Source organism: Pogona vitticeps, chromosome 4 (assembly GCF_051106095.1).
Source record: "Pogona vitticeps strain Pit_001003342236 chromosome 4, PviZW2.1, whole genome shotgun sequence".
In the NCBI taxonomy this organism is placed as follows: domain Eukaryota; kingdom Metazoa; phylum Chordata; class Lepidosauria; order Squamata; family Agamidae; genus Pogona; species Pogona vitticeps.
The window spans coordinates 1,210,243-1,233,236 of record NC_135786.1 but is presented as its reverse complement, the minus strand read 5'-3'; the positions used below and the strand labels follow the sequence as shown (position 1 = coordinate 1,233,236).

The 22,994-nt window shown below is 49.1% G+C and overlaps 1 protein-coding gene across 1 annotated transcript in view; it reads left to right on the top strand.

The window, feature by feature from the left end:
- The first annotated feature begins 9,438 nt into the window (after positions 1-9,438).
- LOC144588805 (WAP four-disulfide core domain protein 18-like) overlaps positions 9,439-22,994 on the top strand; it is a 44,665-nt gene continuing 31,109 nt past the window's right edge. Inside the window, exons 1-2 of the mRNA XM_078392238.1 lie at positions 9,439-9,758; positions 10,836-10,973. Of these exons, the coding sequence (XP_078248364.1) occupies positions 9,698-9,758; positions 10,836-10,973 (199 nt within the window). The 5' untranslated portion in view covers positions 9,439-9,697. The remainder of the gene's footprint in view (positions 9,759-10,835; positions 10,974-22,994) is intronic.

The window sequence follows — 22,994 nt, the reverse complement described above, 5'->3', positions numbered from 1 at the left end:
TCCTCAGAGCTCTAGTCCATGCGTGCATGTGCGGGCCTCCACCCCCTCTCCCCGGAGGCCAGGGAGCCCCTTGCCCCGCGCCCCCGAAAGGGCCCCCTCCCAAGGCACGGCGCTCCTCCCCGGCTGGCAGCCCTTGGCCCTCTGGTATCCCCGGGCCCCTGCGGTGGCTCCGTCTCTCCTGCCGCCGCGCTCAAGGGCATGCTTTGTGACCCCCACCCGGCTTTTCTCTGGACCGAAAGGCACCCCCTCCCCAGGGAGGGAAGGGGGCCCGTGGCAGAGGCCGCCTCCCAGGATCCCCGGCCCCTGCGGTCGCTCTGTCTCCCCGTTCCCGGGGCATCCTGCTGAAGCAAGGCGAGACTTGGGGGGGGCTTGTACTTAACCCCCCTCTTTGGGGGGGTTGGGGGGCTTGGAGCAAACCATTCCCTGCGGCTTGGAGAGAGGCTCCTGCCCCAGGCACACATTTTGGCCCCCACCAGCAGCCTGCCCAACCCATGCCTCCTTTGCCCCCCCTGCTACCCCCTTCTTGTGGGAGCCATGATTTTGGGCCCCAGGGGAGGGGACAGCCTCCAACTCCTCCACACGAGAAACCCCCCTCCAGCTCGGGCCAGGGTCCCGGGCTAGCCACGTGGCCCCCTCTCAGGAGGGGCTCCCTTCGCAGCCCCCGAGGGAGGACAAGAGGCCCCTCAGAGCCCAGCACTGCTGGCCACGCTGCCCCTCGTATAGGGTTGCCAGATACAGTACATGGGTACCAAAAGCAGGACATGGAAAGACCAAAAAAAAGTACAGAGGAGGACGTATTGAATGTTTCATTTGAATTGTTCCATGTTAAACCCGCAATCAATACAGTTTTATTACAATAGCTGTGAATAAATGTCTCTTAGTGAACTGACCAAGAAACAGTCATGTTAGAAAATAAAAATAAATTAAATGGAGGCTTTTTTTCAAAATACCAAAAAAACATTATTTAAACAGCCAATTGTACCCGAACCCACCCCAGCCCAGATGTGAGATCCTCCAGCCGCTCACACTCTGAACAGGCTCAGAGGCAACCTTGCTAATCTGGACACCCAAACAAGGCTCCAGTGCAGGCAGGGCGAAAGTGGAGGCGGGCAAAGCCGAATGAGGCAGCCTCCCTTCCCCCGAGGGTCATAAGTTCAAGGCTGGGGAGTGTGGGAGTTGGAGTCATCGAAAGGAACTTTGAACACACACAGTCCAGGTGCTTGCCTTCCCATCGATGCACTCGGGTACTGCTTGCTCCTGCCTGGCTTGGCAGGTGGTTGGGGGTGGGGAAAGACAGGGGGAGGGGGGTCCTTCGACCTCTCCCCCTCCCATCCAAAATTACAACATAAAATATACAAAAGCCTGATATTTTAAAGGTTTTTATCTTTGCCTGCCTGACGGAGGACATTAGGCTGAAAAGGAGGAGATGTCCTCCTTTTGCCTGACGTTGGGCAACCCCACATAGGATTGGGGTTGTCACCACAGGGCAGGGAGGGTTAAAGGCTGGAGCGTCTGTCAGGGCACACCCCTGTCCCCCCCCGGCTCTGAGAAGTGGGGCTTGGGACGCCGGGGGGGGAGAGCTGCCCCACGTGCGCACTACCTTGGCTGCATTCTGGAGACTTCTGGGTGGCACGCACTGCCTTTTTGTGACATGAAGACAAAAAGAAGCAAGCATAGCAGGCCAGCGGAGCAAACTCTGCTCAGTGGAGAACACCAGGTCCCACATGTGACCTCCCACATGGGTGGGGCCGTTGACATCTTGGGACATCTCCAAGGAAGCCATGGTTTCCGAGAACTCAAGAGCTGGTCCAGAAACCTCTGCCTCCGCATGGATGTTGAAATCATCCAAGACCAATGGCCTTGGGGATCCCAAAAGAGCCATGGAGGTGAAGTCCGCCAGCTCCAGTAAGGAAATGACAGGTTTCCGGGGAGCACGGTAGACCAGCAAGATCCCAATCTCATCCCTGGCCCCAATCGACATGTGAAGGGTCTACAGACCCGGCATCGCCACAGCAGAGAGCCTAACAACCTCAAGAGTATTTCCATAAACCATGACCACACACACACACACACACACACACACACACACACACACACACCTCCAGTCTTTCCTGATGTTGGACAGCATAACCAAGAGAACAGGCAAGAGACAGAGGCACACCCCCGTCACTGCCCATCCAAGTTTCGGTTATGCAAGCCAGATCTGCCTCCGCCTCCAGAAAAAGATCTTGGATCAGCTGGGACTTATTGGATACAGATCTGGCATTCAACAACACCAGCTTTAGAGTGGAGGGGTGGCTGGGCTGGCTACCTGGTCACAGAGCCAGAACAGTAGACAGCCTTCAAACATCTGTCCTATAATCCATATACTATATTGCTCCTGTTCTGTTTTGGTGCCCGATACTTTGGGTGGACGAGACTCTGGGTTAGTGTGTTTGTGGGTTTCAAGTGCACGAGGATGTAGTGTTTACCAAAAATCATTTTGAGCTCTTCAGACAGACCCACCATGTGAGGAATGACAAGGTTCTCCCATCAGCTCTGGGTCTCGGCCTGTTCCATTGTCCTCCTGGATCGGGATATAGCCTTGTTAAATGTCCCAACCTTGATATCCATTTTGGATATCCACAGGCCTTAAAGACTGTCCTCAGATGTTCATCTTCATTCAGATGTTCATCTTCATTTCTATGGAGGTGAGGACACTTCTTGCTGCCCTTTCATCCATCCCCAGAAAGATTAGGACCACACACACCAGAAAGATCACTCTTCATGACTGCTAATGACCCATGACAGTGGGTGGAGAAGGACTGCAGAAGTGGGATTATCCCTCACCCCCCACCCCCACCCCGTCCTTCCTCCTTCTAAGGAGCCTACTCAGACCAGGTGGAAGGGAAACACATTTGGAGATATCAGGGATTTTCCAAAAACTCTCTTCAGACTGAAGATGCCACTTGGATTTGTAGTGAAACGTTTCAACCTAATAAGGAAGAAGTCCAGTTGCCATGGTTCAACTCCCAGACACTGTGCTAGAAAAACATAACTTTACAACTGTCTGGATGAGAGGCAAGAGGTGCTGATCTGACAAGAATGTTCTCCCTGTCAGGGCATAATCGCCCCCGTTGGAGAGTATGCCATGACAGCAGGAACATCCCTACTCAAAGAATCTCCAAGCCATTTTAAAAATTATTTTTCTCCCCTATTAAAGAAGATGTTCCACCAATAACATCACAGCCTCTTTGGGCCACTACAGGCAACCACACAGGCCAGAAGCTAAAACAGAGTGAAATGAGCAGCATTGCTCAAAAACTAACAAGCCAGCCAGCAAGCAAATGCAAGCAAGCCTCAGCAGGCAGAGCTAAAAAGCACCCAAAGGCTATCCAGAAAGACCAGCCTTACCCCTGACTTATTGTACATCAAGTAACTGATGGAAAATCCATCCAATGTAACCATACCAACTCCAGCACGAACCGTCCAGTGAATTGCAGTACCGTCAGTTTGTCTCTTTGCCAGAGTGGCTGTACCACCAAGGTGAAAACCTCTGTGTCTACTGATGCCTGGTGGCACAAGAAGGAAGGGCCATCAGGCACGGGGGAAGCTCGGCTCCTGGCTTCCCTGGAGGAAAGTGCCCCTTGGCACTGGCCTGCCTTGAGAGCCTCACCGCAGTCTTAATTCCTAGCAAGAAGGAAACAGACCTCACAGGTTTGAGATAAACCTGATGGGAATTGTTAATTCAGTTTTGTTAAACAGTTGTAAAGAGCCTGAAAATGATGTAAGTATTTGTAAGGATCTATGTAAAGAATGAATGTAAAATCATGATTAAAACAGCTGTGAGAGAAGCCAAGGATTGGCTGAACCTGGAATAAAGCCAGCAGCCTCAGCACACACAACTGAGGTGGTGTCCTGGATTGTGGAGGAGAAGAAGTGCTACTGGACTGATTTACAAGGACATCAACTACAGAACTGATCTATGGACTGAACTTTGTTTGATATTGCCATGTATGACCATTGGACTGAATGAGGACAAAGTTGTATATATATCTTGCAACAAACCTAGTATAATATAACTGTTCTCCTGGCAAGTATTGTCTCTTTGCTTGGTGACTCATTGAGCAACTTTGTCTTTCTGGGAAAATCTTGTTGGCACCCCCTGGCACACTAACAACTCTGTCAAGATGCGTGGCCGGACTCTTCTTCCAGGTCTCCATGGCCAATCGGGACAATGTTTGGGCTCCCTTAAGGTGAACCCAGATCCCTGTAATGGCTGTGCTCCTTTTCTTGTTCCTCTTCCACTTCTATGAATTTCTGGCCCATTTTTTGCTCCAGCACCTGAGCGTATCATCATTTTCTCCCACAGCATTTTGACACTGCCTGCTTCTTTTCCCTCCTCTCTTGGGTCCATCTTTCTTGGACTCTAAGAGAACGCGAGCCAGTGGACCAGGGCAGGAGGGGCAAAAGGCAGCCTGTGGGTCACATGAGGGCCCTATATAGCTCCCGAAGGCCCCAGTGCAACCCACACCACCCTGGGCCCCACACAGCTGACAAAAACTGCCAAATGAATGGCACAACAGCAAAAGACTCCACATGACCGTGGCCAGGTGGGCTTGGTGGGCACAGGCACATGAAGAGAGGTCTCTGGGGAAGGGCTCCGTGGCGGCCAACGGAGGGAGGCCACTCTCGGACCTACATTAGGAACCCAGGTTTCTCTCGGAGGTGGTCCCTCTGCCACAGCCACTTGGAAGCCGTTGTTTTGTGCTGGTTCTTTTGGCAGAGGAGAACAGTCCATTTGTGGCGTGCGGATCGTGTCTCTCTCAAAGGCCCCTCCCTTCCTTTGTTCATCAGTCCATGTGGATACCTGTAATGCTGAGTTTGAGAAGGAGGATGCAGGGAAATGTTGAGTCAAAGCGTTCTAACAACACCTTGCTCACTTGGCAAGGACTAATTGGGAAGCAAATCAAAGTGTTATGAGGCGTTGCCCAACGGAAACATCTCCTCAGTTTCAGCTAAACTGGGCACGGTATTAGACGAGTGTATGTAATTAACATCCGCCCTAGGTGTCTGGGGGGCAGGAGGGTTTTTCCCTCTTTGTTCACTTACATTGTAGTATCAGCTGCAACGTCCTTGCTGGCGAATCCAGCTGCCCTCCTGTTTTCCAGATGGATGATCCCAGGTTCACTCTTTGGGAGATCCATCTTGGACTGGAAAGACACCCCTGGATGGAGACCTGTCTGGGTAGCTTCAGCCGTGGGTTTTCTGCAAAGGCTCAGCTCAATGGCCCTTGGTTCTCCCTTTCATCTCTAGAACCTCATGGGTTCTGTGGCTCCTGCCAGACCTCTAGGTCACTCAGGGTCAAGCAGAGCAAGGAAGAAAAGAAGCCCGAAGGAGCCAGGGTCAGGGCTCCCTACCATTTCTGGGTTGTCTATCCTGCACCTGCTCAGCACACGGGCCACCCCTTCCTTGAGGGGTAGCACCTCACTTCCGACCTCCAGACTACGGTCCCATGTTTTTCGTATTGCTGCTAAATAGCACGGGGAGCACAATGCTGCAGAGGATATATCATCCTTCAACAGCTTGGTTCCATGGAAATCATCTGAAGGGGGAGGTGGTGAAACCACACCTTGATGAACTCACCTACTTCAAAAGCACCCTTTGGGCTTCCTGACCTTTTTCATTGGTGACTTTGCATAACCTGAACATGAGCCAGGAGTTCCCCACCTCCTGGTACCCATGACAGCCTTTCCCGCTCCTGCTCTGGGTTTTCCTTGCCAGAGAGGACCTGGTCTGGTGGGCCTCCTCTCCACCAGCCATGGAACACGGAGGGCAGAAAACGCCAGATTAAAGCTAGCAATAGTGAGTCTAGGACTCGGGCCCCTCATGGCACCTAGAACACCTTGTAGGACAGGACCAGTTAAATCAAGCAGCTGGCAGGAAGGGGACTTCTCCTCCCCCACACCCATCTCAGCACTTTAGATGTCGATTAAATGCTGGGGAGGATTAAGAGAGGGACAATGAGCCACACAACCCTTTGCCAGCAGAGGAGGAGTCCCCTTCAGCTGCTGGATGGGTAGAGGAACATTTTTCTTTACCCATCCAGGAAGCCAGATTTCGGTTGAATATCATGAAAAACGTCCTAACTGTTAGAGCAGTCCGAGGGTGCAACTAGTGACCTCGCGAGTTGGTGAGTGCTCCAACAACTCGGATAATCACCTGGCAGATCTGCTTTGATTGTATTCCTGCATTCAGAAGGGCTTTGGACTTGATGGCCTTATAGGTGACTCCAACTTCACTTTTCTATGATTCTATGATTCCCAGTTTGTCCCATGACACCGAGGCTCCAGGTTCCTGGAGGTGTCCCTACAGTACATGCAAAGTTACTAGGCGCTCCTCGGTGGTAAAGCCGGGTCTAGAGGCACTCCACGTGTTGATTGGGGCCAGGGATGGTTTTGGGATTTTGCTGGGTTACCGCGCTCACAGTACATGCAAAGTTACTAGGCGCTCCTCGGTGGTAAAGCCGGGTCTAGAGGCACTCCACGTGTTGATTGGGGCCAGGGATGGTTTTGGGATTTTGCTGGGTTACCGCGCTCCCTGCAATCCAACCACTTCCCTTCCGGAGTTGACTGACTTTGTCTCCGCAGCACTATTGGGATCCCCGAGGCTTTTGGTCTTGGGTGATTTCAACGTGCACGCGGGGGCAGGGCCATCTGGGTCAGCTCTTGAGTTCTTGGAAACCATGGCTTCCTTGAACATGTCCCAACATGTCACTGGACCTGGTCTTTTCCTCCAGTTAGAGCGAGTGTGATGTGGTGGTGACAGACCTCATGTCAGTCCCCTTGTCATGGTCAGATCACCACCTAATAAAATGTAACCTCACAGTGGCTCTCCCCCCTCGCAGGGAGCAGGGACCTATTTCTATGGTCCGCCCTCGACGGCTACTGGATCCGGCTGGATTCCAGGACGTCTTGAGAGGGGTCGCGGCGGACCTGGCTAGTGCTCCTGTCGACGCTCTGGTTGATAACTGGTCCACCTTCATAACCAGGGCTATAGACACGATCGCACCTAAACGCCCTCTCCGTCATAGAGCTCATCCAGCGCCCTGGTTTAACCAGGAGCTTCGAGCGCTGAAGCGACATAGGAGAAGGCTAGAGCGTAGATGGAGGAAGAATCCGACGGATTATAATAGGATAGCTGTCAAGGTCGCAACTAACCTTTACCTGTCTAAGGTAAAGGCTGCTTGTCGAACTTACTTTGCTAACCGGATAAGTGAAGCGTCCAACCAGCAGGCGGAGTTATTCCGTATAGTGCGCGACCTATCCGGAACTGGTCTGGATGATAGGCCTCCCCTTAGTTTTTCACCTGACCAGTTTTCAGCCTTTTTAAAATCTAAAGTGGAGGCCATCCGACGGGACCTCTCTCCTTTTTTGAACACAGTAAGTCCAGCAGAGATGTCCAGCACTCCGTCTTTCCCGATAACCCTTGACTCCTTTCAGCCTGTCACACCTGATTCTGTGGCCAGGGTACTTGACTGCTGTCGAGCCACCACCTCCTCCTTGGACCCTTGCCCGGCCTGGCTAATCAAAGCAGCCAGGCCAATAACAACAGAATGTGCCACTGCAATAATAAATGGGTCTTTCCTTGAGGGCAGGTTTCCCTCTACCCTCAAGGAGACAATCATTAGGCCCATAAGAAAGAAACCTAATTTGGCGGCGGATGAAATTGGCAATTATAGGCCTGTCGCCAATGTTTCTTTCATGAGCAAAGTGGTGGAGAGGGTGGTGGCCGACCAGCTTCAGACCCACTTGGATGAGACAGACGTCCTGGATCCATTTCAGTTAGGCTTCAGGCCGCGCCACAGTACAGAGACGGCATTGGCCGTCCTGTACGATACCTGTTGAGGGAGGCTGACAGGGGCAAAGTGTCTCTGCTGGTCCTCCTCGACATCTCAGCGGCCTTCGATACCGTCGACCATGGTATCCTCCTGGGGAGGCTCTCTGAATTGGGTATCGGTGGCTTGGCTCTGGCCTGGCTCCGTTCCTTCTTGGAGGACTGCCCCCAGAGAGTGCAGCTTGGGGAGAGTATTTCAGCCCCATTGAGTCTCAATTGTGGGGTTCCACAGGGGTCGATCATCTCCCCAATGCTGTTTAACATCTGTATGAGGCCGCTGGGTGGGGTCATCAGGGGATGTGGGGCATCATGTCATCAATATGCTGATGACACCCAGCTCTATATTTACTTTTCACCAACTGCAGGTGATGCCGTCCTGTCCCTCCAGCACTGCCTGGGGGCCGTACAGCGGTGGATGCAGGAGAACGGGCTGAGGCTGAACCCGGACAAGACGGAAGTTCTGAGGGTCGGTGGCCCTGTGGATGGTGGCTTGGGAAACTCCCTCATGTTTGGGGGGGTGATCCTGGCCACAAAGAGTGGGGTCCGCAGCCTGGGGGTACACCTGGACCCGATGCTCACCATGGAAACGCAGGTGGCATCAGTAGTCCGCACTGCCTTTTTCCACCTTTGGCGGATTACCTAGACACGGGGGTGCTCACTACTTTAGTACATGCACTTGTAATTTCTAGATTAGACTACTGTAATGCACTCTACATGGGGCTTCCTTTGAAGCTGATGAGGAAACTTCAAGTGGTGCAGAATGTGGTGGCCAGACTCCTTAGTGGAGTGAGACATACCAACATATCTCTCCTACTCTGGCCATGCTGCATTGGCTGCCCATCTGTTTCCACATTGACTTCAAAGTGTTAATGCTTACATATAAAGCCCTAAACGGTTTAGGACCTCGATACTTGGCGGAATGCTTACTCCCAACTAGTTCTACCCATGTCACCCGAGCGAGCCAGGAGGTGAGGCTGAGGAGCCTGACTCTGAGGGAGGCCCGGAAAGAAAGAATTAGAAACCGGGCCTTCTCGGCGGTGGCTCCTCATCTCTGGAATAACCTACCTCCGGAGATTCGCGCTGCACCCTCGCTGGGTACTTTTAAGAACCAACTGAAAACGTGGATGTATAGGCAGGCCTTCCCTTCCAGTTAATTCCTGTCCTCTTTCCTTTTTTTTCTCTTTATTTGATTTATTTTAATTTTTCCCATCTTGTAGAATCATTTAATTAATTAATTGTTATAAATTTTTTAGAACTTGTTATCCTTATGTTGTAAGCTGCTTAGAGTGGTCGAAATGACTAGATAGGCGTTGTATAAATAAATAAATAAATGAATGAATGAATGAATGAATGAATGAATGAATGAATGAATGAATAAATAAATAAATAAATAAATAAATAAATAAATAAATAAATAAATAAATAAATAAATAAATAAATAAATAAATAAAGTGTTGCTAACTGAAGCACACAAGAAAAACACTCCTTATCCCTTTGGGCCTCTGACAAGATGGATGGTGCAAGGCCAACCGAAAGGCGGCCGGATTTTGTCACCTTTCCGACCCCCACCAGAAGAAGACAAACCCAGGCAGCGTGAACTGGGTTCTGACACAAGCATAAGCCACAAACAGGTTTTGCTCAACCCAAGGGAAAAATGTGTTCCTCCTAAACCCTCATGGAACTCATGCTCCAGATCGTGTGTTGCCACCGTTGCATCACCTCTCTGTCACACTCCTAGCCCAGCCTCCTCCAGGAAAGGGTTTATAACTGTCTTTCTGCACAGCTGAAGGCTCAACCATTCCATACAGAGATCAGCGGCACCATGAGATCGGGACTTGTCTTTGTGGCAGTGCTCTGCCTCTGCATCGGAATGATCTCAGCAGGTAAGCCATGGAGGGACGCCTTGGGCCTAAAGGCTCCATTCCATCTGGGGCAGAGGATGCCAGCTGGGAAGGGCTTGGCCCAGTAGCCACCACACCGCTCCAGCTGCTCTGATGGGAGCCTCCGAAGCTCTCCCTGCCACGAGCACATGGAAATCTGTTGGTGGAAGCCGGAGGTTGCGTGCAGGGAGAGGGACTGGAGATGACACTGCTGATCCATGGCCAAACCCTTCCACCCAAGAGGCTGCTTCCCCACATCCCCATCAATAGGGAGGGGTCCAGCCTAGCTCCAGGCAAGACGAGGTTAAATTTTGGGGCACTAGCGAAGAATTGCAAGGGATCAACCGTTCCCTTTATAGCATCACCCACTTGGCACTGAGGATGGATAGGGGAGCAAAAATTTGCATCGAAACACTTCTGAAAAGGCCTAAAGGGTCATGGAAACGCAACTAGAAAGCATGCAAGTAACTTGATTTCCACTTGTGGCATTTTTGAAAGGTTACTTTGTTTGCACCCAGTTACCAAAATAGGGCAACTTGTGATGGTAACTGGATTACTTGTATGTCTTTACCTCCAGGTTTTTCTCCCAGGGTAGCAACCACCTCATGCCCAGACTGGGAAGCAGTGGGGTGACTGTGGTTCAGGAGATCCTGAACTGAAGACACTGAAATATATGACCGAGAATAGAGAATTACATCCCAAGGGGCTTCCTTTAACCCAACCATCAGGTGCAAGGAAGGCTTGGAGGCTCACATACCAACCACCCTCCATCTAAGGAAGTCCTAGGGACTTCCTGGCTTGTGCCAGATCTCACTTGCAAGGACACGAAGACACGGGCATGCTCCCCATTCCTGTGGCTGTGCCGGGAAGCAGCTTGCCCAGTGCCACCACTTCGCACTCGGGGCCTGAAGGCAGGGTCCTTGACCTCCCCATGCATCTTCAAAAGGTTGGGGGGGTCATTCACTGCCTCGCCGGCCTGTGATGAGGGGTTCATGGGGTCAGCCCTGGCCCCCAGGTTGAAATGGCTTGCAAGGGCATCCTCTCCCCAGTTCTGGAGGTAACGGGGCTGTTTTGTTCCAGAGAAACCTGGAAAGTGCCCCAAGCCCACGGGATTGGGCACGTGCGTGGAAGCATGCACTTCGGATCACGACTGCCGTGGCAAACTGAAGTGCTGCAGCAACGGTTGCGGCCACACTTGCCAGAACCCAGTCTTCTACGGTAAATGATTTTTTTCTCTCAATGTTGAAACTGTGGAGGTGAGGTGGGGGCAATTTTATGACATAGAGAGAGGGGGGGGAGGGGGAGGGAGGGAGAAGAGTCCAGGTGCCAGGCTACCTACAGGATCTTACTGCACTGGTTTATGACTGGACTAAATGTCAAGGGGAACCTTTACTTTTAGGGCATATATATATATATATATGATGTGTATATAAATATACAAGATTAGATAGATAAACAGACCAACAGACAGACACACACACACACAGAGAGAGATATGACTTTCTGCCCCGCAACCCGCTCCCTGCTCCTGTCCCTCCTCCCCATCTTCTCCACTGCCTCCTGGAGGAGGAGGAGGAGGAAGGAAGGGAGCCTGAGAAAAGGAGTCTACCTGCTCTTCAGAAGGGGCAAACTGTGGGAGAGCAGGCACACACAGGAGCCATTTCCAAGGTGTCCCGCTTGGCCCCCTCTCTTTGCCTGTCCTTGTCTCCCTCCCCCACTCGTGTTACCTGTCAATGTTGGTGCTCGACTCCAAACACACAATAACCCTGGAGGGGGAGAAAGAAGATGGCCAAGAGACCAAGTGACCCCCTCCTTGTCAGGAAAGGCAGAGGCAGGGGAGGGGAGGCCAGCCTTCTTTTCTTCGGAAGAAGTCCAGGAAAAGCTGCGGGGACGCCTAGGCGGAGGAGGATGCCGGGCCAGGGGAGCTGACAGGGGTCTCCCCCTCCCCCCTCAAGGAGAGATGAACCTAGGAATGCTGCGCAGGGGCCATCATCACTGGAGGGGGGGAGGCTCAGAGAAAGGACAACCTGGCCTGGAGGGGGAGGCAGGCTGCTTTGAGACTAAGAGCCCTGCTCTGGTCTTAAAATATCGAGGTCGGGAGTCCTGGACTGAGTCAATCCCTCTCATATATTTCGCCTTCCTCTTTTCCGCCCACAATATCCACCTTTCCTAGGAATCTCGTCTCCTCTCACCCAGTGGCCGAGCCCGTTTTGGTTCCCTGGAGCCAGCGAGGGTGCTGATCGGGAAGAAAAAGGGCATCATCGCTACTATCCCCCCCCCTCCAGCCCCGTCTATCCATCGCCACCACCCAGGGCCCCTTTTCACCAGCTTCTCTTGATGTCTTCACAGATCCTGCAGCCTAGGAGGCTCCCCAGACAGAAGCCGGTCCGGAGAAACCCCGCTGAAGACCCCACTGGGACGCTTCGGGACCCTTGGGGGGCGGCAGTCGCAGGCTGTGTGTAAGGAGCGCCCCCCGCGGCTCTCCCGCTCCCATGACCATCCCGCCTCCCGCCTCCTCACCAGCCGGCTCTCTCAATAAACACGTGTTCAATGCACTGCCTCGTCAGAGCTCTAGTCCATGCGTGCGTGTGTGGGGCCCGACCCCCCTCCCACTTCTCTCTTGACCAAAAGGCACCCCCTCCCCAGGGAGGGAAGGGGGCCCGTGGCGGAGGCCGCCTCCTGGGATCCCCGGCCCCTGCGGTCGCTCTATCTCCCCGTTCCTGGGGCATCCTGCTGAAGCAAGGCGAGACTTGGGGGGGGCTTGTACTTAACCCCCCTCTTTTGGGGCTGGGGGGCTGGGAGCAAATCCTTCCGTGTGGCTTGAAGAGAGGCTCCTGCCCCAGGCGCACATTTCGACCCCCACCAGCAGCCTCCCCGCCCTCTGCCACCTTTGCCTCCCCCCTGCTACCCCTCTCTTGCGGGAGCCATGCTTTTTGGCCCGAGGGGAGAGGCCAGCCTCCGACTCCTCCACACGGGAAACCCCACTCCGTCTCAGGCCAGGGTCCCAGGCTAGCCACGCAGGAGGGGCTCCCGTCGAAGCCCCCGAGGGAGGACGATAGGCCCCTCGGAGCCCAGCACCAGCCTGCCCCGCACTACTGGTCAGGATTGTGGCTGTCACCACAGGGCAGGGAGAGGTCGAGGTTGGAGCACCTATCAGGGCACACTCCTGTCCCCCCAGCTCTGAGAAGTGGGGCTTGGGGCGCAGGGGGGAGAGCCCCCCATGTGCGCACACCCTCGGCTGCACTCCGGAGACTTCCCAGTGGCACGCACTGCCTTTTTGTGACACGAAGACACAAAGTATCAAGGGTAGCAGGCCAGCAAAGCAAACGACCTGATTGCAAAAAGGCCTTTGCAAACATGAAAGGCAGGAACGGACGCTTCCTGGGAGGGCGGCAGCCGCACCGGCCGTGGGGGCAGCCGGTGGTTTCCCGATCTGGGAAGGTCCAGCACGGAGAAGGCTCTTTCTTGGAGCTACAAAGAGGTTCCAAAAGGGGGGCTAAGAGAGACCCTCCTCTGGGAGGGTGGCGATGCTCCTCCTCGACACTGGTGTCCCAAGCAACCCAAGAGTGAGCTCATCCAGAGAGGAGCAATCAGCACCAAGACTTAAAGACGGGGCCAGCAACAGCAAAACACACATTCTTCCTTTTGTTTTTAACAAAAGGATAAGGGATAAGGTAGGGCGTACAGAAGGTAAAGGTGGATATGAGGGGAGAAAGAAGGAGGGGGAGGGGAACACAAAATGTACTGACATCCAGTCTATTCATGCTGCCATATCAACTGGACTTTCCACTTTTCTACTATTGGATTTCCCTCCAGGTTTTTACTTACATTTACATCCTAGTTTTAATCTATGTTATTCAAGTACTATCTGGTGACTCAAGCCATTTATATAATAAATCTCACCCTTCAGTTGCTTTTTGTATTGCAAAAACACATTCAAAGCAGTACGGCAACTGGCCGATAATTGCCAATGTTTTCCGCTCCCAAGCTCAATTTCTTCCTGATGGACCTAATGGGCATCTCCTTGAGGGCAAGGGAAACCCTGCCCTCCTGGAGAGAGCTATTTATTATGGCAGTGGCCCATTCAGTTGTCACAGGCCTGGCTGCTTTGATGAGCCTGGGCAGGTGAGGGTCAAGGGAGGATGTGGTGGCCCAATAGCAATCAAGCAGTTTGCCCACCTCTACTGATGTCACCTGCTGAAACTGAGTAATTTTCATTGGGCAAGATGGTGCACTGGATATCTCAACTCGATCTACTGTTTTCAACTAGGGGTTTAGGTCCTGGCAGATGGCCTCCACTTGAGATTTAAAGAATGCTGCAAATTGGTCAGGTGAAATGGTAAGGGTAGGCCAGTCATTATGACCAATTCCAAATAGATCATGTACTACACGGTAGAGTTTCACCTGCTGATTAGAAGCTTCGCTTATTCGCACAGCGAAGTAAGCTTTCCTGGAAGCCTTCACCTTAGCAAAGTAAAGGTTAGACGGGATCCTAGCAGCATTTAGATTACTTTCTTTTTTATTTTTTTTTTCCTTTTTTATATATTTATTTAGGAACAGGGATAAAGGGTACAAAAAGAAAGAGGGGATAGAGAAGGAAAAATGGTTTTGGGGGATAGGAGAGCATAAAGTATAACATCATCCAATCAATTCATATTACTAATACATATCAACTTTTTGCTTTTTCACAGTTTGATTACCCTCCTGCTTTTATCTTATCATTTAATTTTAATTTTATTCTATGTTATTCCAACATTGTCTGGTAGCTGCTGCCATTTATACAATACATCCCATCGTTCAGTTTCTTTTTGAATTGAACAGTCTTTCAGCCCATCTGACAGAATATCCATTTTTTTTTCACTTCCCATATTTTCACCATAAGATTGTCTGGTTTCAGTATCTCTGCCTCCTTAAGATTTTTGTCATAATGCTTTTTAATTTTGGAAGCTGCATGGGTCACTGGATAACTCTCTACTGCATTCATATTACCTGGTGTCATGTCTAATACAGACGATTCTAAAGTTTGTACAACTTCATTTAAGTTTTGTTTGGCATCTACTGTCCCCTCTTTCGTCCCTTTCATCAAATCTTCTATTTTGCTAAGACCTGCATTCACTTGCTGGAACCCTGTTAATATTAATCTGCCATTCCTTTTCTATTTCTTCCACCACTATTCCAGAACTTTGGGATTGAACAGACCAGATCTCCATTTGTTCTTTTGAATTTTTGGGGTCCATCTCAGGCTTTGGGGTTGGTATAAATACCACAATAATCACCCCCTAGAAATCCTTCCACAGTTTCCACGATTTTATCAACAATTCAAACCCCTCATCATAATCCTCCCCTTAGATCTCCCTCCAATCTTTATCCAAATATTGTAATATAAAAATCAACTTTTAGCCCAGCAAATACAATATCAAATAGAACCGTGACACAGTTATTTCTTCTTCTCCTGGGTTCAGCAAGCTTCTGTTATTAGACACACGTGGTCTGCAGTTCGACAAACAAAACAACAATCATAAAGTCTCAAACTGTCCAGTAGATTGTCCTTGGAGCTCGTCTTGTGATCTTCATTAACCCCTTAATGCTCCTTAGTCCAGTCGGCCACGTCAGCTCCTTCTCCCAAAAACCACCAGATTCTATTATTTATAGTTCCCAAAGTCCAGAGAAGGCAAAGAGTAACGTATCCCAGCCACACTGCATCCACCAAAGTCTCTTAAATCCAGTCAGACGGTGTTGCTGTCTGGGATTCTTCTCCAGAAACATAAGATTTATTTTTCCATCTCAGACTCTCGGCTTTAGAATCAGCCTGGTGTTTTAAGAGTTCACTTGGAGAAGCTTAGTTTCGCTTTTGAGTCAGACTGATAAGATAAACCCGCCGCTGCATTTATTCTTTCAGCCAAATATTTTCATTCTTATTTCAGCTTAATGAGGCTGTTTCATAAATCAGAGGCTTCGGCTTACTTACTTGTTTTATATTATTAGTTTATATTGATTGCTCTCCTCTCCCCCGGTAAAGGGTTCCTCGCGGCTCAGTGCCAAAAAATGGTGCCCGCTCCAGTCCGTGCACGGTGATTTCTTCAGAAGAAAAAAGTCTGGGTCTGCCTCCCTTTCTTCTCCTTCTGCTGCTCACCATCTGCTTCAGAGAGACTTCTTCTAGACTCTCCTTTGATCCCCATTTCAAAAGGGGGATCCCGGGCCAGAGGGTTCCAGTTTTTTCCAGAGAGCTCTTCTCTGGAGTTGCTGGCAGCACCGCAACAAAGCCCCGCCTCAGCATTTAGATTACTTTCCATTGGGTCCCGCCTCCAAAAGCTCTCCAGCCTTCTCCTGTTCCACTTCATAGCTCACAGCTGTTTGTCAAACCAGGTCACTAGTCAAGCCCTGCGTGGAGTGGGCTTTTAGGAGTGATCATGTCTACAGGATTCAGTAGCCTATGAGGTCGGACCTTTAAAATACTGTATATACTTGAGTATAACCCTAGTTTTTCAGCACAATTTTTTTGCTAAAAAAAAAAGCACTCCCCCCTCAGCTTATATTCGAGTCAGTGTTAAAATTACATGTTCTCCCCTGCAGTGTGAGTGTTCTCTGGACTCCCCCACTCATCTACAGGCACCTGCAGCCTCTGTGGGTGGTCCGATGACCCGGGTTAAGTACACTGCATTTCCACTTCCAGGACACTCCCATCCTCCTCCTTCTGCATATTATATGTATCCCCCTTCCTCCTCCATCCTCCGTCTCCCTCCATCTTGTTACGCACAATAGAGCAGTAAATAAGTGCAGCATCCGGTATGAGTCCTCCCTCAGTGAAGTGTGTCTCGCAGCTCAGAAGGGCAGTATCTTCAAAAACATTTAACCAACTGATGCCTCAATTAATATAATTTTATTGGTATCTGTTACAGTTAGCTCTGATGTCACCTGTCCTTCAAGGGTTTGGAGGGAAAGTTATCATCCAATGGTGGTCGGAAGGCGGGACATCAGGGGGAGGAGCTGTGTTGTATATATATAAAGTGGGAGTTTTATGCGTGGAGGGAGCAGTAGGAGTTGGGTTCTGTGTGAACACGTGTGGAGAGTCTGTATAAGCTTGAGCCTTTCTTTACCTGATTACATGATATTTGGGTTTTACCAATCCATGTGTACCAATCAATAAACATTTAGTTCTTTTATTTTTAAATCCATTCCAGTCTGTGTGACTCAATTCAGGGAATGGTTGGTGGCAGACTACCGGAAGTGTAGAGGTGAGGCGACCTTACTTTGTGAGGTGGAAGGAGGCCGTTACATATAAAAGTGGTGCCAGCTGGTGGGATTACGAAGAGATCCAGTGAGGCCTTGGCTGAATCGTGCCCAGAGCAAGGGTTTGTAGTCAGGGAAATCTGAGGTGAAGCGTGGGTAACCTTCTAGGATCTGGCTCACGGGGAGCAGGTCTAGTAGAGGGGCGCTGAAACTTCAGATTGGGACTAGACAGGGAAGCTCTGAGGTAACCTTTTTGGCGGGAAAAGTGCCCAGAAGGCAGAGGCTGTAGTGGGGCTGGCCTGTCCTGAGTTTAGTGAAGCTCTGAAGGGACAAGGCTGAAGCCAAAAAGACAGCTACGCTGGGGGAACTTCCCATTAGTGAACAGCAGAGCCTGAGGAAAGGCAGAGCTGTGTGAAATTAAGATTGGGACCACCGACAGAGCAAAGTGATTTCACTCTGTTTACTGAGAGGCCTAGCGAAAGGGGCAGAAGCCTGCCTGGTTACTGTTTCTAGCTGGGGGGTGCTAGAAGGACAGCAACAGTGTACAGTAGAGACTCTAAGTAAAGAGAAAAAAAAGAGTGGTGTGCGTTTATTCTGAGGCTTGGAAATTGGGAAAAAGCCTTGTGTGGTTAGAATATGCCACTAACATGCAGTCAGACGTCAGAAATGGGGGAACTGAGGGACCCACTGGTGGATGAAGGGGCTGAAGAAGAATTTGGCTCAGTGCAGGAAGAAAATATTGGGGAACAGACATCAGAACTCAGGAAGATGCACTTAGCCCAACAATATGAATTGAGAGTGAGGGAAATAGCGGCTCAGAGGGAGAGAATGACAATGGAAATGGAGGAAAGAGAAAGAGAGAAACAAAGACAATTTGAATTGGAGAAAGAACGGATGGCATTTGAACTGAGGAAGTTGGAAGTAATGAATGAAAATAATAACAATAATGTTAATCCAAGTGATGAGGGCAAATTGTCAAAAGCTGACCTGAAGAAATTCCCAGTTGACAGGAAGGGAGATTGCCCTGAAGTTTTCTTTTCTCTTCTGGAAAGAACGTTTATAGATTTCTCAGTGAGGGAGTCAGAAAAGATGACCATTGTGAGGTCTTTAATTAGTGGAAGCCTGGCTGAGGTCTATGCCGAGATGCCAGTAGAGATGTTAAAAGATTTTTCAGAGTTTAAGAAACTGGTGTTTGCCCGGCATGGTATCAACGCTGAACAGTTGCGTCAAAAGTTCAGATCACTTACCAAACGGCCAGACCAAACTTTCACACAGTTAGGATCCGATCTGGTGAGGTTTTTGGAAAAATGGCTGTCTCAAGAGGGGATAGAGACATTCCAGCAATTGAAGGATGTTATAGCGTTGGAACAATTCTATTCTATCCTACATAGGGAATTAAAATTCCAGGTTAAAGAAAAGAAGCCGAAAACTCTGAAAGAGGCCACGGAAATCGCTGATTTTATATCTCAGATCAGAAAACCACTATATTCTGAGGGAAAAACTGTGAGGAAGACCGGGGAGACTTATAATAGGTTCTCTCAGGGACAAGTAAAGAGTCAGCAGGGTGGAGGTAGCCATGTTGAAGGGAAGCCCTCGGACCATAAACAACAGAGACCTTAGATTTTGGAGGGAAAACCAAAGATAGATGAGAAATACTCAGGGAACAACAGAAAATGTTACTTTTGCCAAGAAAAAGGCCACTTGATCTCCAACTGTGAGAAACTAAAACACAGAAAGGAAAATTTGCCTCAAAATTTGAGCGGGAACAAGCCAAAAGCTGTTTATTGTGTACAGCAGGAGCAAAGTTCTTCTCGACTGGGAGAGACTGTTGCCATAGCGACCCCGGCACGACTTGATACAGCAGCTAAGGGGGATGCGGAGTGTATTCCTCTGGCTGAATTAAAGTACTGTCTTTTAGTTAGGACGAATTCCCAACTTTTTGAGACTGCTGGAGTTAAAATAGGGATATTTGATCATGATTATTTGGCCCTAAGGGACACCTGTTCCCAGGTGACTCTTTGTCACCCTGATATTATTCCTAAGGAGCATATTATCCCACATGAGAGCCTAAAAGTTAAAGGGAGAGAAGGAGAAGTAATTTCTCTGCCAGTGGCTGAGGTATTCGTGCGTTATCAAGGCTGGAGGGGCAATTGGCGGATTGGAATTTCACCGGAGTTGCCAGCAGCCGTGCTTGTGGGAATTGACTTGGCTGAACATGTCAAGAGGGTGTTAATGCTTACACGTTCACAAGACCCAACAGGGACAGTTCAGGAAGTTACTGAGGAACAGGAGGTGAAAGTAGATGAGGGTAGACACGAAGATGAAGCAGTTAAAATGGTATTACCCAAAGACAGCACATTTTCACAAGAGCAAAAGGAAGATGGCATGCTTAAAAATTGCTTTGGTAAGGTGACAGAAACCCAGTTAACACCAGAAACGCCAGAGAGATTTCACATCAAACAGGGAATATTATACAGGGAGACACTAATGAATATCTCAAAAGGGGGAGATGGGATTAGAAGTCAGATAGTAGTGCCGGTTAAATATCGCCAGATGATATTAGAAAGGGGACACTCTGACATATTTGCTGCACACTTGGGAGTAAATAAAACTAAGCACAGGATCACACAAAATTTTTATTGGCCTGAGATGGGGAAGCAGATTAAGGAGTTCTGCAGACAATGCGATGTTTGTCAAAGGCAGGGGAATAACCGCGACAGAACCAAAGCTAAGTTATGCCCATTACCCGTGATATCAACGCCATTTAAATGCATAGGGGTGGACATTGTGGGGCCATTGCCTAAGGCCACAAAGAGAGGGAACAGATTCATCCTTACCACTGTGGACCATGCCATGAGGTACCCAGAAGCCATTCCCCTAAGTAACATAGAAACTAACACAGTGGCTGATGCCTTGGTAGGGTACATGTCTAGGATGGGATTCGCTTCGGAAATAATAACAGATTTGGGAACATCTTTTACTTCTAAGCTCATGAAACGATTATGGCAAATTTGTGGAATCAAACACAAAGAAACCACCGCGTATCATCCTGAGAGTAATGGGTTAATGGAAAAGTTTAATGGGACCCTAATGAGAATGATCAGGGCTTACCTGGCAGAAAACCCAAACAACTGGGATCAGAAATTGCAGTCATTGTTGTTCGCGTATAGATCAGTGCCACAAGCCAGAAAAGGGTTCAGTCCTTTTGAACTTTTGTTTGGGAGGAAAGTGAAGGGACCACTGGAGCTGATTAAACAGAATTGGGAACAGATCATAGAGGATGATCCCCAAGATGTAGTTACCTACATAGACACGCTAATGAATGATCTGAAGAGGAATTTAGAGTTAGCGTCAGAAAATTTGCAAGCACAAAAAGCTAGACAGAAAACCTGGTACGATAAAAAGGCACAAGAAAGGCACTTTGGCCCGGGAGATGAGGTGTTGTGGTTAAAACCCTGCAAAGGGAACAAGTTAGTTAAATTGGGCAGGACCATACAGGGTCATTTCAAAAATGAATGACCTGAATTACATTATCGAGAATGAGGAAGACCAAGTCAGGAGAGTAGTGCATGTTAACGCTCTGAAACCTTACTTCAGGGGGGAACAGAGAGTCTTATTTGCCATGAAAGCAGCTGATAGTGAGGAAGCTGACTTGCCTTTCTGGGAGGGTAGAGGTGAAGTGAAATACAACCCAGAGGAGGTGAAGATCAGTCCGGCACTCACCCAAGATCAGCAACAAGAACTGAAATTGCTGATCAACAAATATTATAAGGTCTTTTCAAATAAGCCTGGGATAGCTAAGGGAGTGATGCATAGGATCCATACAGGGAATGCACCCCCGCAGGCAGTATCCCCATACAGAGTTACCGGACCCTATAAGGACAAGGTGCATAAGGAGTTGGATGAGATGCTCAGGGAGAATATCATAGTTCCATCTTCTAGCCCTTGGTCCTCTCCTATAGTACTTGTGGAGAAACCAGATGGGAGTGTCAGGTTTTGCGTTGACCACAGGAAGTTAAACTTAGTGACCACACCTGATGCCTACCCCATGCCCAGATTAGACAACTTGATTGAGACCATAGGGGGTTGTCGGTACATATCATCATTAGATCTGGTAAAGGGATTTTGGCAGATGAGGATTGATCCAAGAGATCAAGAGAAGACCGCTTTTTGCAGCCCTTTCGGTTTGTTTGAATTTCGTGTCCTCAGTTTCGGCCTCAGGAATTCACCAGCTACATTCCAAAGGCTGATGGACCGTACTTTAGAAGGTCTCAGTGACTTCACAGTAGCCTACATCGATGATATAGGGGTCTTCAGTAACACCTGGGAAGATCACCTGAACCACCTAGAAGTAGTGCTGCAGAGGTTAAGTGCAGTAGGGCTAACAGTGAAAGCAAGCAAGTGTCAGTTGGGTAGCCCAGAGATCAAATATTTGGGTCATATGGTAGGGGGAGGAGTGATCAAACCCCTAGAAGCCAAGATAGAGGCAATAAGTGATTGGCCTAGACCCAATACCAAGAAGAAAGTCAGATCATTTCTTGGTCTGGTAGGCTACTATAGAAAATTTATCCGTAGGTTCAGCGAGATGGCAGCGCCGCTAACCGAGCTGACGAGGAAGAAGACCGCCTAGAGTGGTCCTCACATGACTGGATGAATGAATGAATGAATGAATAAATAAATAAATAAATAAATAAATAAATAAATAAATAAATAAATAAATATAAAAAGGGCAGGAAAGGAGGGAGGGAGGGAACAATGGGGAAAAGAGAAAAGAAAGAAAGAAAGAAAGAAAGAAAGAAAGAAAGAAAGAAAGAAAGAAAGAAAGAAAGAAAGAAAGAAAGAAAGAAAGAAAGAAAGAAAGAAGGCACACAGACCCCTCAGACAAAGGTTTGTGCTTTTAAGCACAAAAAGAGAGAAGGCAGAGAGAGAGAAGACAGTGGGGGAGCGAGACAGTTTGGAGGCTAAAACACATTTTACACCCACACATTTTAACAACAACACTTTTTAAACCAAGCAACTTCTAAACAAAACACACTTTAAACCAAACCAAGCAAATTTTAAACCCACCCACCAACACCTTTTAAAACAAAAGAGAGGTCACATCGCTTTTGGTGTCTTCTGGACTGGAGGACATCATGGTGTCTTCTGGACTGGAGGACAGGCAGGTGGGTGATGAGACTGTCATCACTGCAAGGTAGAGTTCCCCTCCTTTGGGTCATCTTCTCCAGGGTTTCCCTGTTGCTGTCTCTTGGCTGCAGGCTCCATCCTGGTGAAAAATCTATCCAATTTCGTCTGCTTCAGTTCAGTCACACACATTCCATCTTCATGCTTTTTGATGATGTCCTTTTTCATTTCAGTGGAGATGATATTCTTCTTCCCTTTGCTGTGATCTCTCTCTCTCTCTCTCTCTCTCTCTCTCTCTCTTTTTTGGAGCCACGAGTACTGTTCAGCACACCACAGTACAGTGGGGTCTTGACTTGAGAACTTAATCCGTATTGGAAGGCGGTTCTCAAGTCAAAAAGTTCTCAGGTCAAATCTGCATTTCCCATAGGAATGCATTGAAAACCATTTGATCCGTATCTGCTCTTTTCCGTCCATAGAAACTAATGGGAAGCTGTCCAGTTAGCAGCGGGGGAGAATCCCCCATGTTAGCAAGTGGCTCCTCACGGGGGTCCGAGCTGCCAAATGTAAAGGAGGTTAGGACCCCACTGATTATACCATCGACATCTGTCCCAGGAGCTACAAATCAAGAGTCATATGGTCAAACAGCCAGTATGATATCTCCTTTACCACCTTTGACATCAAAAAACGGAGCCTCCTTTAATCGTAATGGTTGTGTATTCAATGACACCAATAAGATCTTGGATAATATAGAGGCAGTGACAGATTTTACTTTCTTGGGCTCCATGATCACTGCAGATGGAGACAGCAGCCACGAAATTAAAAGACGCCTGCTTCTTGGGAGGAAAGTGATGACAAACCTTGACAGCATCTTAAAAAGCAGAGACA